Source organism: Phaethon aethereus (genome assembly GCF_964289735.1).
Source record: "Phaethon aethereus genome assembly, chromosome: 1".
Lineage (NCBI taxonomy): Eukaryota > Metazoa > Chordata > Aves > Phaethontiformes > Phaethontidae > Phaethon > Phaethon aethereus.
In genome coordinates, this window is record NC_138575.1 from 64,323,520 (window position 1) to 64,339,096 (window position 15,577).

At 36.4% G+C, this 15,577-nt stretch overlaps 1 protein-coding gene across 1 annotated transcript in view; it reads right to left on the reverse strand.

The window, feature by feature from the left end:
• Positions 1–15,577, reverse strand: part of TRIM24 (tripartite motif containing 24) — a gene marked incomplete at its 5' end in the record, with an annotated part of 60,109 nt that overhangs the window by 17,968 nt on the left and 26,564 nt on the right. Inside the window, 6 exons of the mRNA XM_082011514.1 lie at positions 2,215–2,332; positions 4,549–4,695; positions 5,380–5,494; positions 6,654–6,770; positions 8,016–8,148; positions 10,461–10,608. Of these exons, the coding sequence (XP_081867640.1) occupies positions 2,215–2,332; positions 4,549–4,695; positions 5,380–5,494; positions 6,654–6,770; positions 8,016–8,148; positions 10,461–10,608 (778 nt within the window). The remainder of the gene's footprint in view (positions 1–2,214; positions 2,333–4,548; positions 4,696–5,379; positions 5,495–6,653; positions 6,771–8,015; positions 8,149–10,460; positions 10,609–15,577) is intronic.

Sequence of the window (15,577 nt, forward strand, 5' to 3'; positions counted from 1 at the left end):
TGATTCTACCACATCAGTCATTAGCAAAAATGTTAGATATGCTAAACAAAATGGAAAAATACTACCAATCTATTGCCTAATACCCTTTATTACGTCCCTAACAGGTCTAGTCAATGTTTGCCATAAAGTGAGCAGAGAAAAATGCAGATGAATAATACTGTTTCTCATATATGGCTTTATCACACATTTCACTACAGTCAAAATAGATCTGTTTTACTTTCTTTCTCTAGAAAAGGAATTGCCTTGACAAAGAATAGTATTGTCTGTACTACAATAAACTGTCAAACCCATACCACATTTTTATTCTGTTCTTTCCAAGTCTAATTACGTCTTCAGAAGTCTTTCCAGACTTAACATCTGTGGTATAAAGCTACTTACCCAAAGGTACTACAGAGAATGATTCCCTTCCATTATTCTAGAAAACCATGGGTTATCATACAATTTGTGGAATTCAACCACTTAAAATACAACATTTAATTTCCTTAAATACATTCTCAAATCCGTAAGAAAGCTATCCTATTAGTGTACAGATGCTATCACACTGTCAGCAACATGCAGCCTGACTGGAATTCAAGCCATTCCCAGAGTAATTTGTTTCTTTACTTAGACTTTATTTTATTTTTCCTTCAGTGGTTCTTAAAGCTGGTTTACCTACAGAAATTGAACATGTCTGATCATAAACGTAACAGCCTAAAGGTTGTGACGTCTGAAACCAGATAAACGTGATCTGGTTTTATCTATCACTTAAATAGATAAACTGTTACAAGAACTCCTATGCTGATCTATACAGGTGCCATTTTTATTGTAGCACTTTTCAGAATTTAAGGGAACATATTTCAACAGTTCAGTGGCTCATTAAACAAACAAAAAAGACTTGCAAATACAAACACAAGAAAGAGCCCCCTCTTAACAAGCATCATCTCTGTTTAGCAGCAGTTCACATTTATCACCACACAGCTTGATAGTTCATATCTGGAAACAAGAGATTCACTTTCAACTCCTTTCCCAAAGAAAATTATTTACAAAGAAGGAACTTTAAGAATTTCCTTGCTACTATCCAATGTCCTGGTGTGTGGAGAAAGGTGATTGTGAGAATTTATTTTCTGAGAATTTCTCAGAATTGTGATTCTAAGAAAGGAGTTTGTTTGCCTTAAAGCACTGCCATAACAATTTCTTTCTCTGCCTTTGTAAAGAAACATAGATTTGCACCTCTCTGTACAGTTGTGGAGCTGACTGCACTTTCTGATGAGAGGCAGAAAAGGTCCCACAGGTATCTTGCAAAGCATTCTGCACATGAAAAAAAACCAAAATAGGTCTATCAAGCTAACAGTGGAGAAAGAAAGCATGACAGCAGTCAAAAATCATAAGACCACCTCTAAGCTCTAATTTCTGCTCATAAGCTGATGAGTTCCTTGGATGCTTATCTGCATTAAACTCAGACTTTCATGCAATCAGCCAAGTAGGGTACCTGCAAAGCTTCCAGGTTCTGGGATTCACCAGTATTAAAAAACCTTAGCAACTTATAGCTGTAAGAAAAAAAATGTAAAGACCAGTTTGGAGACTAGAGCAAAATCTATGAGGATAATGAAGATCAAGTACATTTGCAACTCTGTTAAAAACATGCTTTCCCCTGAATTCCACCCCACAACTTCAGGAAAGACAACCTAAAAGCCAGACAACTGTCAAAATGTGGTGTTCTCTTCCCTGTTCTTCTTTTTTTCTTTAGCATTCTGCCCTTATCTTCATTTCAGTTCTACAAGGCTTATTGTTCAGCATGACAAGGGAGCAAATAAAGATGTTCTCAAACATATTGTGCTACTGCTATGGATTTCAGCTTGGGAAGATGGGATTGAAGTAGAAGAAAGGGTTGGAAGATGCAGAATGAGACTGACTTCTGGAATCCTTTCTTAGGATGTGAAGTAGGGTTATAGATTGTGTTCCTTCCTCATTTCAGAAGCCAGAAGGCACGTGTGTTGCCCAGAAAACTGAAAGGTGCTATTTTCACCATCACACGTACCATTCAAATAAGGTAAATTATCATAAGTATTCATAAATCTCATACAACACACTCTAAATGTCTTCTACAGGTAAGGAAATAAACCTAACAAAGTAAACCAAAAAGTTAATAGTGCAGAGGCTATTTATCTTCACAAAAAGAAAGCTCCTTTCAAAATAGGATCCAGACGCCAAAGGGCTAATAAAACTTTATCATACCTAGATTGAAAATATTTTGAGCCCAGAAGCTAGGATCACAGTGAAACTGGATAGTATTGTTAGTCACTGGTGAAGCATCACATCTTGCTCGGAGAAGATACCGTAATCGATATGTAATCTAGAACAGGAAAAAAACCAAGATTTTTTTTTTTGTGGGGCCAAAGCCATGTATCTGAGCAGCACAACAGGTCTTAAAAAAAAAAAAAAACAACAAACACAACCAACCAACCAAACCCACTCCCTCAAACCAACAACAAAACCCTGAACAAGAGAGCTGAGGTGAAAGAAAAAGAAATTTGTCCAACCTAAAAATAAAAGAAGTATTCTTAACATCTTTCCCTTATTCCTAAAGTAGTTTTAAAAAATAATCTACAGCCTAAAATAATTTAATTCTTCTTCCCTATAGAAAGAGATATCCTTCCACAAACTTGCTCATTACATTCAGTGACTTGAACTACTTGCAAGTGAAGTACAGATTCATAACCACTGTTTGGTTTGTTTTCCCCAAGACCTATGTTAGCCCATTCATTTTTGTTTCAAAGAAAAATATCCCATCCTTTTGGCAACAAGTATCATCACAGGGAATTCTCCTTTGTAATGTTAAGCATTCTTCAGAGAGCTAAAGAACAGATTTTATAAACTTTGTCTTCGAAGACGCTCAGATTCCGATATATTCAGACTCGTACAACTCCTTGGTTCCAGTGGACTGGACTATGATTACATTACACAAGTGGAATACTCTATAAAATTCTCAGTATTTATCTAGTTCCTAGAAAATATTTTCTTGCAGTTGTTTCACTAGAATTATCTAACACAGGCAATAATTGTAGAATAACACACAGCAGATATAGAAAAAACACATGACTAGGATAGTTACCTCCCGTCAGTAATAGTGATGAGTACCATTGTTTTTTTTGTGCTAGAGGACTAGGCTGAGAAACTGATGTCTTCTTGAAAACTGTTTAGTGTGCTATTTCCCTAAGTACAGACACTGCCTCCTAGCTGTAACTCTGCCTTTAAGTCCGCTGGGCATTCCTACCTCCTAGTTTCAAATGGTTGGATATGCTGGAGCAGAAGTCTTCACATGCTCCTCTATGCATCACTGTTCAGGAACAGATTTTCCAGATGTCCACAGGCAAGTTAGCTACTCAACTCCCAAATAATACCAACTTTCAGCAAAAGTCAGGAGTCTAAAGCTCATCTGTTCTTTTGAAAAATATTTCTCATTTGCTGAGGCTTTATCGGCTAGATGATCTTTTTCTTCAATTGAATAATGTTTATAAGATTTAAGACTCCTGCAACGTAACTTGTTTTCTTACTCATATAGCAGACGTCTTTGTGGCAATACTAAGCAATTATAAACAACATGACTCAGTTTGATGCCCTTTTTTTCTATTCAATTAAAAAATATTACTTGCTGAGGCAGTATAAGGTGGGACAAATGAATTTAACCACTTGAAGTAAGATGATAAAACCCAGTAATATTCCACTATGTGCTATAGCCTGCAGCATTTTAATGGGTATCAAAAAAAAACGCCCATGACCAAATAACAACAACAAACCCAAAACCAAATGAAAAAAAAAAACCACAAAACCGCCCCGTAGGTTCTCAGCTAAGCAATGTGAAAATAAAGAAAAAAATCTGTGATCCAGTTATAGGAATTGAAAAAAGATCTAGCATCTTTGCTCAACATTGTCACAGGTTTCTATCACCAGGCTAGTACAATCTAGTAAACTCTGGACTAATTATGGTCAGTTTTTTGTTTGTTTTTTATCTCAAGTTTTTTAGGATTTCTATTCATCATGAGCAGTCAGCTTAGTGAGACCACGTGCACTCAGATCTTAAGTGCCATTTATAGCACTGAAATATTTAGCTTCATAACTGCTTGCATGGACAAGCAAAAGTCTCAGCTTCATTTTAACCAATTTTTGAAGACTTTTAATGGAAGATGAGTCTGACAGAACAAAGCAACACATTACTTTTTACACTAAAATACTGGATATCACACTCTACAACATATAAATACCATCCTTCTCTGAACTCAGAAGTTGTAACAGGTGCTGAAAAGAACCTCAGTGATGCCATACGACACACAACAATTTTCCCAGTGTTTCACAGCTTCATGGTTTTTACTCCAGAGAAAAGGAATTGTTCCTACTTCTGCATTGCTACAATAATTCTATGGTAGCGTAACAGGAGAGAATCATGACCAGAGAGCTAAATTATTAGAAACATTCTGTATTAGAAACATTCTGTAATATTCTATATTAGAAATACTCTGTATATGTATTCCATACATAAGTAAATGGAGAGAGCTATCTTCCTAACCTTACCAAGCGTTTGCTATACAGTAGTGCTGTGCTGCTCCCACTGGAAACTGCCCATTTGGAAAAATTCATGACATGTTCCAGCTGTTTAGAGAGACCTGCCACTTCCTGTTGTTGCTGCAGAAGTTTCATCCGGTGCTCTTTTGCCAGAGTCTGCAAGCAGAAAAGCAGTTCTAGTCCAACGGTTCAATTTACACTTAACAGGCATTAGCTTTCATATTTGTAATTCACAATGATCAAATGGTTTCACTTAGCTCTTCTAAAAAGCACCCCTACCCCCTGACTGCAGCTATCAAACAGAAAAGTCAGTATACATTTATTCAAGATATCAGGACTTTCTGTGCAGATTGCCATCTTCTCTTATGACATATTTTCATACACCTATGTCACTCTCTGTATGCACACAAACTTTTTAAACAGAACTGGAGGAAATATTTTTCCAGGTATCCATTCTACAGCATTCTCACCTTTGATTTGCTATTGGATTGCTGAATTTATGAAAAATTCTAATGGAAAGACTGTTCATGCATGATGCACATAATTATGACTTGCAAAAGCATGGAGAAAGAAACAGACACAGCCCTGATTCACAAAGCTGGGAACACAGATAATATTACAAACAAAACACCACCACCATCCCAAAAAACAAACCCTCCTCCCCTCCCCCACCAAAAACCCACTTGCTCAAATGGCTTGTGTGGGACATCTCTCCACTTTGGAACTGCGATAGGACATGCATAGGTGGCTAATGCTAGAAATGGATTTTATTTTAATGTGAATCCACACAAAAAATAGTAAGACTGACATTTTTGTTTCTTAGGATAGAAATGAAATTACCTCCAGCTGATGCAGCAGAGCTTTTCCCTTTTTATTTATTTCTACCATCAGTGTAAATATGGCAACTTTAATATCCTGTTCCACCTGCTTTTGATTCTGATTCACTTCAAGAATTCTGTAAGTAGACAGCATAGAAAATCATGTTCTTTAGCTCACAAACCCACCCTCCAAACAGTATAAAACCCCCCCCTTCTACTCTGTTGCTGAGACTACATTATTTCTTGGTCATATGCACCAATTAATACATATACCATCAGATACAGCAAAATTACTGGGAGAGATAGAAAAAGCAAGTGCCAGTGACCTACGATAAAATTAATTAACTGGTGGCAAATTCTAATGCCATTAAGTCTGTAAAATTACTGACATCTGCCACTGATAAAATTAAATGCTCACTGTAATTGAAATTCTTGATTTTTAACTGTTTGGCACATTTCTGGAACAGTCCATGGCAATCAAAACTGTTTAAGTCTGATTTCCATCTAAGGTGGAATGGCACTCCAGAAACAAAAACAATAAGTAGATTTTCTAATTCAGCTATTTCAACAAGAGTGCTCAAACTTGTAACAGCAAAGCATAATCTTGTATTGTGAAAACCACTACTGCTAAGATGCAAGGGAGAATAACCACTTAGATGCAGCAAAAGAAGAGAAGGGTGTCTACTGTTTTTTTCCACCTCCACCATCCTCAAAGACAGGCAAAGAGAGAGGAAGAGTTCAAGTTGCACTCAGCATCCTGTACTGTGTTGAATGTTCCTGGGTACGGCCTTTGAACTCTGCTGAAGGAGCAGTTACAAAGGGCTACTGCAGCACACATTTTACAAACTTATTTTTCTCCTAGGTTTGTAGTACCGAGTGAATAAAGCCCCAAGCATAAAAGTATTACATAAATCTTCAAATATGTGTCACAAGCATTATGAAAACATGAGTCATAGCATCTCACTTTCTAAGAGGGATCTACACTAAGAAAGTAAGTGTGCTGATGGTGGGGAAGAATACAAGACTGCCTTCTACAGTCTTCATTGCGTAAGTTGTTTTGTTGCACCCAAGATATTGCTGCCCATTAAGTCGACAGGCTGAGCAGAAGAGTTACCTAACACAACCAAGCACATTAAACAGGCAACAGTCGCTAAGGCAAACTGATGATTTTACAACTTCTCTTTCTGGAAGCACAAAACAAGAGAGGTACAAAATTGAATCTAAACATTTCAAGAAATTACAATGTATATAAAGATGCCTTCTGTATCAGTTTTAACCTCAAAATTTGATACATACCTGTTTTGGATCTGCTTCCCTGTATATTTTATGTACTTAGTCTTCTCCATCAATTTTGTGATTAGTGTCTCAATGATCACCTTCTGGTTTTGAAAAGCTTCTTCTATAAACTGGTACCTGTAGTAAATAAAACTGAGTATTTACACATGTAAAAGGTGTGGTATACTTGCTAAAAAGCAGAGTGCCTTACAAAAGACTTCTTTAATTGAAGAAAGATGCTGCTCAGATTCAGAATTTAACTGTCCTCATGGAAATATGTCAGCAAATGCTGATATATTTTATTTATAGACTATTTGAATTTATAGTCTATTTCCTTTAATTTTTATTTTGAGAATTATGATTTTCATAAATATGAAGGCATACTGCATGACCATATCCCAATTCTAGCAAAAGAAGAATTAATGTTGTGCTGTAGCCATCACTTTGTAAGTGAAAGTGCATGTAAGCTATTACTTCATGCAAGATAAAGATGTAGAAACAGAAGAAAGATTGTTGAGTCAGTAGAAGTCAGCAACATTTTAAAGCAAGGAACTGAAATAATCAACAATTTGGGGGGGGGGGGGGGAAGAAGTGTCACATTCTGAAAGGGGTATAAATCCTAAGAAAAGTAGAGTTGAAGAGGAACAGTACAACTCTGCACAAGCAAGGTTGAGCCTGTTCCAAGGAGCAACAGTGGTCAACACTTCTTCACCTACTGAGCATATGAATACTTAACCTGAGAGTACATCTGCCCCAGACTATTACTGTATACGTTAGGCAGCAAGATTATTGTATTGTACTCAGAAGTTGTATATAATACCACTTCTGTGGCCAGTAAGAGGCAACCAAAGAAAACAACCCAAAGATTTGAGCATTTGTAAACAGTGTTCTCAAAGTACAGGATATCCAAACTTTAGGTTTACTCTTCCTTTTAAAGGGCTCTTCACAGAAATAAATGCCCATTTACTTCATCCTGAAAATTGTTCAGTAATGTTCCATTATATAATGATCTTCTTGGAGGACAAATGGGGAAATTACACATAAGTGTACAGTTGCATTAACATAGCCCCTGTGCTTTCTAAGGACTCTCTGAAGAGCTGCATACAACATATTCTATCCAAATAACTTGACAGTAAAGAAGGGTCTTGTGCTTAAGTCACCAGATTAAAAAGTGGAAGAATTAGGTTTTATTCTAAACTATCACACACTCAGCCACACTCTTTTGGATACAACCTCTGTTTACTTGTGGGCTTCATTTCTGTGCAGAAAGTTTTATTTTGTACTTTTTTCACCTGACTGTATTCCACACAGCTAGAGTTACAATCAACTTCAAGTTATCTTCCTATAAGTGAGTAGCATAAAACATATACTTTGTTTTGATACCTGTGCTCTTTGTGTTCTAGTAACTGGCAGTCTCGACAGGTCAACTTGTCACAGGTTTCACAATACAACTTCAACTGCTCCTTTTTGTGGTAAGGGCAAAACACAGGTCGCTGACTGGTCACACCAACTGCCTCTGTTGAATAAAGGAAGATGTCAGTCCAGTCTCTTGAAATTATTAAAGATTTGCATTCTCCTGTTTTTCCTTACCATATTCCTCACCTAGATGCTGGAAGTGTGTATCAGGGCATGTTATCAAGAATATAACAGCTGTAAGCTCAAACTGCAATGTCTCGCTCTTGGTCAAACATGGAGTTAACACCCTCTCACGGAAAATGTCTAGAACATATTTTACCATAACTTATTAAGGCCCCACAAAATTATTTACAAAAGGAGTAGCCAGTACTGTTGCAGTTGCAAGACATTGCACAACCAGCAAGTTCTTTTCTTAAATTGAAACGAGATTGCTGACTTAGTTCGTTGCTCCGTCTTCTTTCTCAGTCAAATGGGTGAAAGGGGGTTTGAGGATATCAAGACATAGGCATTCAAAAGTGTAAAACGTACAAAATGTAATAACCAGAAGTTACTAATGTCCCTTCAGGACCCCATTCTTAATGGGTCAGAGGTCTCACTTCAGTTTCTCGTGAGCAAATACCAAAGAGCATAGGAACCACCACCAGATGGTAGAAATGAAATCTGTTCTTTAATCAATTTAACTGACAGAGCCTAATTTCTTATGAGTTAGGCTGGACACTGAGTTCATAAGGATTATATGGCCTGTAATGAAAACTGGTTTCACACTGCAGTCCATCCTTCACTGCAGATCAATAAGGTCTCTTTTCCATACCCATTTATTTACTTATTTTCATGAAACCTGGAAGAAGTTATTTTCAGATCTGTATCCTTCAGTTAAAATTCTCTGAAACTCATCCACGGACTTGGAGGAGGCCTGAATGCATAGACAGCATTTCTACCACCAAGTCATGTTCAGCGTTAACAGTCAGATGCTTTTACCTACTACTTTTGTCCTCTCCTGCAAGTACACTCAGTAGTCACTTCTGATTAACCACATCTGAAAGTGGGATATAGAATATAGTGTGTATCTCCCAAGTATCATACTGTAAGCTTTTGAGCAATAAATATTACAGAAGTGAAAGCCTGCATTATATATAAAATTCACATGACTAGATATAGTGGAATGAAAATAAATATATAATACATATATTTAGAGTAATACATAGTAATTTATAAAAATGTCTTTATATTTATATAAAAGTATTTTTTATATTTACAAGGTAAATCATGCAAGTCCAATGGACTTAGAAAAAATAGAATGTTTGTCAGCATCCTGTTTTTTCTATAATTGTCCTACAATGTCACTAAAAGACAAGACACAATGGGCATAAACTGAAACAAAAGAGGCTCTCAATGAATAAAAGTACAACCTTTTTTACCATGAGAATTGTCAAGATTTCTCAGAGAGGCTGTACTGTACACCACAACCATGGTTGTTGGTTCTCAAGGCCTAAATGGATAAAGCCCTGAGCAACTTGATCTGATCTCATAGCTGACTGCTTTAAGCAGGAGGCTGGACTAGATGATCTCCCGAGGTCACTACCAACCTGAATTATCACAGAACCTACTGAGGAAAACCATACTTCCTTTTAATTTCTAAGGCAAAACGTTTCAAACTTAAAATATGCTTAGCTAAAACGTGAATTCTGGCATGCTTTATTATCAGAATGCTGAGAAAATATGATCTAGTAGTGCTCCTTTTGCTGTGGTATACAACAATGAAGTTCATATAAACCATTTGGTAGACCTCTAGAAAAACTATAGGAGCCAAATGCATAAAGAAGTATTTTCTGCAGCTGATCTCTACAGTCCAGACAATAATTTGCAATCATTCCAGGTGAAAGATAAAATCTATGTGCATTCATTGGTTTAAAACACTTTGCATAAAAATCATATGAAATACCAGTCTGTAGGGTTTCTTACCCCTACGCAGCATATGTAACAGAAAAATGGCTATCATATTCCCAGCCATGACAAAGTCTCCCTTTTCAGTAGCTCATGCATCTAATGCTTAAAATAAAGTTTTCTCTTTTGTTAGCTGGATCATTTAAGAGGTCCACTTAGATGGAGAGCAGGCAAAGAAACATCAGAATTCGTTCAAATGGTTGCAGCCTTCAGCAATGAAATTGAAATAAGTGACTGGGAGAAAGGAAACTATTAAAACATATTCATTACCAACGAGAAAAATAACATAGTTCCACTAATTCATATGCACCAAAGGTTTATACCATAATGAGTCTGTCCTTTTACATTTACTAGGATTAAGGAATACAATTTTTAAAATTTATCACTTTAAAAAGAAATGTGGTGGTCTAATACAGTTTTCCAATGCAGACACACATTCTTTGTGAAATTATAAATCAAGTCTGTTACCTGGCGATACTTCCTCTTTCTGTCTTACTGTATGATCTTTTGTGAATTTAACCCTTTGATGAGCTCTGATGCAGGTCTTGCACAACCATTCTACACATTCCACACAAAACCCATTAGCTTCTGCATTGTCTTCACAGCTCGTGCAGACCTGACATGAGGAAGAAAAGGTAGCTATTAAAATACATATGGAATATACCTACAAGCTATTGTTCATATAAAATCAGTGCACTTTAGAGTTTTCCGAGAACTGTGAAATGAGAACGGAAAACTGCCTGAGGTACAGGAATACTATAAATAACGGCATAAAAGTAATTGAATGTGACTTTTCAAAGAAAGTGGTGATTTTGTCAGCGTTACTCTAAAACCTCCTCCTCACATGATAAAAGCCAAATCATTACTTTCTGCCTGACACTGCATGCTTAGAAGCCATGTAATGTTTACTATATACTATATGCTCTTGTGAAATATTTACTAAAGACAGAGCACAACCAGCACTGCTCTGATTTTAGAAGCCTTCCTCAGTTCACACAGAAGCTTTCATTTTAGTTTCTGTTCACCTGCTCAGAGTTTCAGAAAGTACACACAGTACTGAAGAGCAGGGTTCTTCTCAAGAATCTCTGCATCACCACTTAAAAGATAGCATTCCAGTTAAGCATATCAGTTAAGCACATCAGTAAAGCTACCCTAGAACAGATTTGCAACCAATGCATAATAATTTTCAAACTGTGGCCTGTTAATTCCTGGGGCTCTTGGGTATAGTCCAAAGACATCTAGAAAAAAAAAATTTAATTGAGGAAAACAAACCTGATAGCCGACCAAAACCTCTCTGGACAAAATCAATACATACACAAGAAAAAATTCCTACAGACTCACAATTTGAACAACAGATTATGAATTATGAATGATGGACACTACCATTTCACATGCTCATAACATTATTCCATTTTTAACTCCTCCTTTACAATACCTCTGTAGTCATACCTTCAAGGGTTTTTTCATGGTAAAAATAATGAATATGCTTATGCAGATACTTGTTTAGGTAACTACTATCCATTTCTATCAATGTTTAGTGCTGCTGCAAACAAAAGCCTCAAGACATCTGAAGACTGCTATAACCTACAGATCCCACTGATAGAATTCTGCTAGCAGGAGCATCAAGGAGAAAAGTTTAGATTTTAGTTTAGTTTTCAGTTTGATTAAAAAAAAAAAATCCAACTTCTCCACCCTCACAAGATAAATGTAGATTAAGTTAAAGAGGAAGTAAATATTTATATCCTATGCAGACAGATAATATACATGTAGAACCATGTCCCAGTTTCCCCTTCAAGAAAAAGAGGAAAATTAGCACAAAACTTGCCTTAGGCCACAAAGCAAGTTATTGACAGAAATGGAATTTGAACACAGGAGTTCCAGATTCCAAATGCTGTGCTTATTCTCTGGATCATGTTTCCTCTCAAAGTAAATATCTTTTGAGAAATGAAGTTACAACGCAAGGGTTGTTGACCCCTCTTGTTGTCACTTGGAGTTTGAAGCAGTTCATTTGCATTAAAGGTGACCTGCAAAGGAGAAAAAATTGGGCTTGTGCCCCTTTTTCTGTTTCTTTACAAAAAGATGGCCTAAAAGTTGTATTTTTAAAAATCTTCTTAAATGTTTTTATCTTCTGCTTGGTTTTTCTTTTTCTTCCCCTTCTCTTAACAACAAAAATTCTAGTTCTATCCAGACTAGTTGACTAGGGAGAAATATCAAAGACAGGACATCAGAAAAAAAGTCAAGAAAATGGAAGTAAAGCAATTAAAAGAAGTGAATTGTAATCATTCAAAGTTTTTACTTGCTCTTAACCTTTAATTTCAATGACATTTTACGAAAAAAAAAGTAGTATTCTTTAGGACTCTGCACTGCTTCTTGGAAAAAAAGAGTTTAGAACAAGCAAATATCACTGAGGCATTACTGCAACATTACATTTTCTCTGGCAGGAACTCCCATGAAAGAAATTCCCTCCCTTCTCCTTTGCCTCCTCAGGTGTGCCAATGCAACCCTCTGCAAGACTGTGGTGTAAAACTGGATTGATTACATCATTGTAGCCCAAGGATCAGTTACACCAGCACTGCTGACTGGGCAGTGAACTACTACAGGATGAGAAAGAAGTTTCCAAATCAGTCTTGTCACCAGACAGGTGTCATCATGCTATGCTCCCAGATACCCAGAGGTGTTTTTGCAAATTAGAGTAGAGAGTAAGAGATTGGGTATTTGTTCTTCTAGTGTAAAAAACCCAACAGTGAAAACCAAATAAGCAAAGGAAAAAACAACAACAAAAATGTGTTTCAGGCATTCTTTAGGTCAAAGAAGCAAAACAAAAACAAAAAAATAGAAAAAGTCAGTAACTCAACTTGAAAAAAAAAACCCCAAAAACCCCAAAAAACCCCAAACAAACCAAACCAAAACAACAACAAAACACACACAACATCCTTTCCAGGTCACCTTTAGCAAAACTAGGCAGATAAACTCGCAATGTGCCAGGGCATTTAAGTAAGTTCAAAAGATTTCAGAAATTATTCATGGCTTCTAGATTCCAAGATCTTAGCCTATTTTCTTTTTTCAATATGCTTCAGGTTTTCCTCAACTGCTTTGACCTACTATAGTTGGCATGAGATGAAGATTGTGATTCAATAACTGATAATCAGGTGCTGCCAAATGAACTGAATCTCCTCCTTTGTGGTCCAAAAATATATATTCCAACTTTATGCTCTTCAAAGCCACCAAGTGGAAGAGAGACAGATTTCTAAAATTTTTCATAGACATCATAACTCATGCTGTCAAAATAGTTATGCTTTCTAGGTAGAAACTAGATTTGCTTCTACCCACTTCTATTTGAAATACACATTTTCAGATACAGCTTGGATTTTGCTAGAACTCCTAGTTATTAGAATAAGTCATATAGCTAAAGTACATGGAAGTACAATAACTGCAAATGTTTGCTATACTCTTACAGAAGATAAAACTTCCTTCACTCTTATTTTTGTAACTCATACAAACAGCACTGCAGTGATTTCAAAGAAAACTCTCCCTAGTTAACCTGTAAGTCTTTATTCTGGTTAGACAGATATTAATTTTTAATTAGGTTTTCCTTGTAATTATATTTAATTCAGTTACTAGTTTTAGTACTTATAACCCCGGGAAGTGTTCATTCAGCCTTCATTCAAATTTAATGAAAGCTGAAATTACTCAGCATGTTTCAGGTAAGTACTATTTTTTTCTGTTGTAAAAGCTTGTTTATATACTTCGAAACGGATTTACATGCAAGAGTTGAGGCAATAGATCGGTCTTCTCAGCCACTATAGTAACTAACCACTCTTCCAATTAAATACACTTTGAGTATTACAGAGATTGCATAAGCAAGCAAAAGTTTCCAAGTTTTGATGGAAGAAAGCAAGGTAGTCCAGAGCAATATTCAGTGAAGTGATGTTCCAAACTTCAACAGTGTAAATTTGATGCAATGGTTTCCCCTATTGGATCCAAAAACCATCAATCCCTTGGCACGCACAAAATCACCAAAGACAGCACCTGTCTTTTGGGACATTCTCACCTATATGTAACTCTCAGTATGAACCACATGCTGATACCTCAAAATGCATAAACCCTAATTAACAAATCCTCCTTTCCCCAACATCCCATCAACAGCTGCATCTCTTTGAAGCACAACAAAACCATGTTGTGACTCTTCTTGAGCCTATTACCCACTGCCCTAAACCAGTGGCTTTCAAAGACATTTTGGCCACAGCTACAACTCTAATAAGCTGTTTAGCATATTAATTCTTTTTTTGAAGAATACATAGTGGCTACTCTGGCACGATACAGAACTAGAGAAACTTTTTGTTCTAAATTGACCTCATTAATCGCTCTATTATGCGATAGAGATAGCAAGTCAGACTTGCTGTCCTAGCATCCAGATTTAGTATCAGATCTAAACTCATACCTTTTGTTACTACATTCCCAATATCTCACACAAAGTCCAACTGTTCTTCATTCCTACTACAACATTTAAAACTCTCAGGTCAGTAACTGGCAAAGGTACAGAAAGTGTTCTTACTATCAAAAATATTTTTACACATGTTCTCTTCTGGACGCAAGCTATGAGAATTAGGACCTAGACTAAAATGCACAACAGGCTCAATATGCTGAAGCAACATCAACGTTATCACTATGATCTTCTGCATAAATCTCACACTTCTCATATTTACTTTCATGGCTTTGCACATGTGTTAAACAATTTTCTTCTGGTAAGTTCCTAAATTTCACTTCTCTACTCTTTAGTCTTATTCAAGTTTAGCATTTGCTTCAGTAACATCTTTTGGGTTTGAAGCTCCTTTCTGCTCACTCTTATGAATGAAGTATCATTAATTTTTATTTTCAAACTTCTCTTCAGCATCCAACAATTTTACCAAGTCTTCCAATAAAAAAATTTTAAAGGATCTGCTCTTCCAAAGTATTTATGTCCTAGTTGCCCACAACCTACAATGATTACCTTCAGGAAGATCACAACTTCATTTCCTATTAGTCTCTTTTCTTCTGGAAAGCTTCCTATGCTAATAGCCAGCACAAAATCCTTAACGTTCTCTTTAATGCTAGCCAGGAAAGCCCTTGTGGAATATATGCTATGGAGTTTTACACTTTCTTTATGCTTACTTCTCTTGCTCCTGAAGTTTTCAGTAGTAATTGTTAGAAAGCACAGCTATGTAAGTAGGGTACTGAACTGTCAAGATCAGATACGGTAAATATGATTTTAGATAGATGTCTGGCACTTCAATGAGTTCCAATTATTTTTCTCACCCCAAAATGACAGGCTCCATGATGTGCCATTCACTCCTACAGTTTTAATTCAATATGCTAAAAACTATTTTAGCATTATTACCATTTTAAATCTGAAACAACCAAACATTGCATTTGAAAGGGTTTTGCAGTCTCCAGTCCTTCCTGACAGCACACATATACAGGCTAGTCATAGATTCGGACCAGTGGTTCTAAGCCACAGCATCATCTGCACAGAACCTGTGGAGTATCAAGGCATGGACTCTGGCGGGGATTCAAGCCAAAGACCTTTATTGCTACAAGTGTCTGCT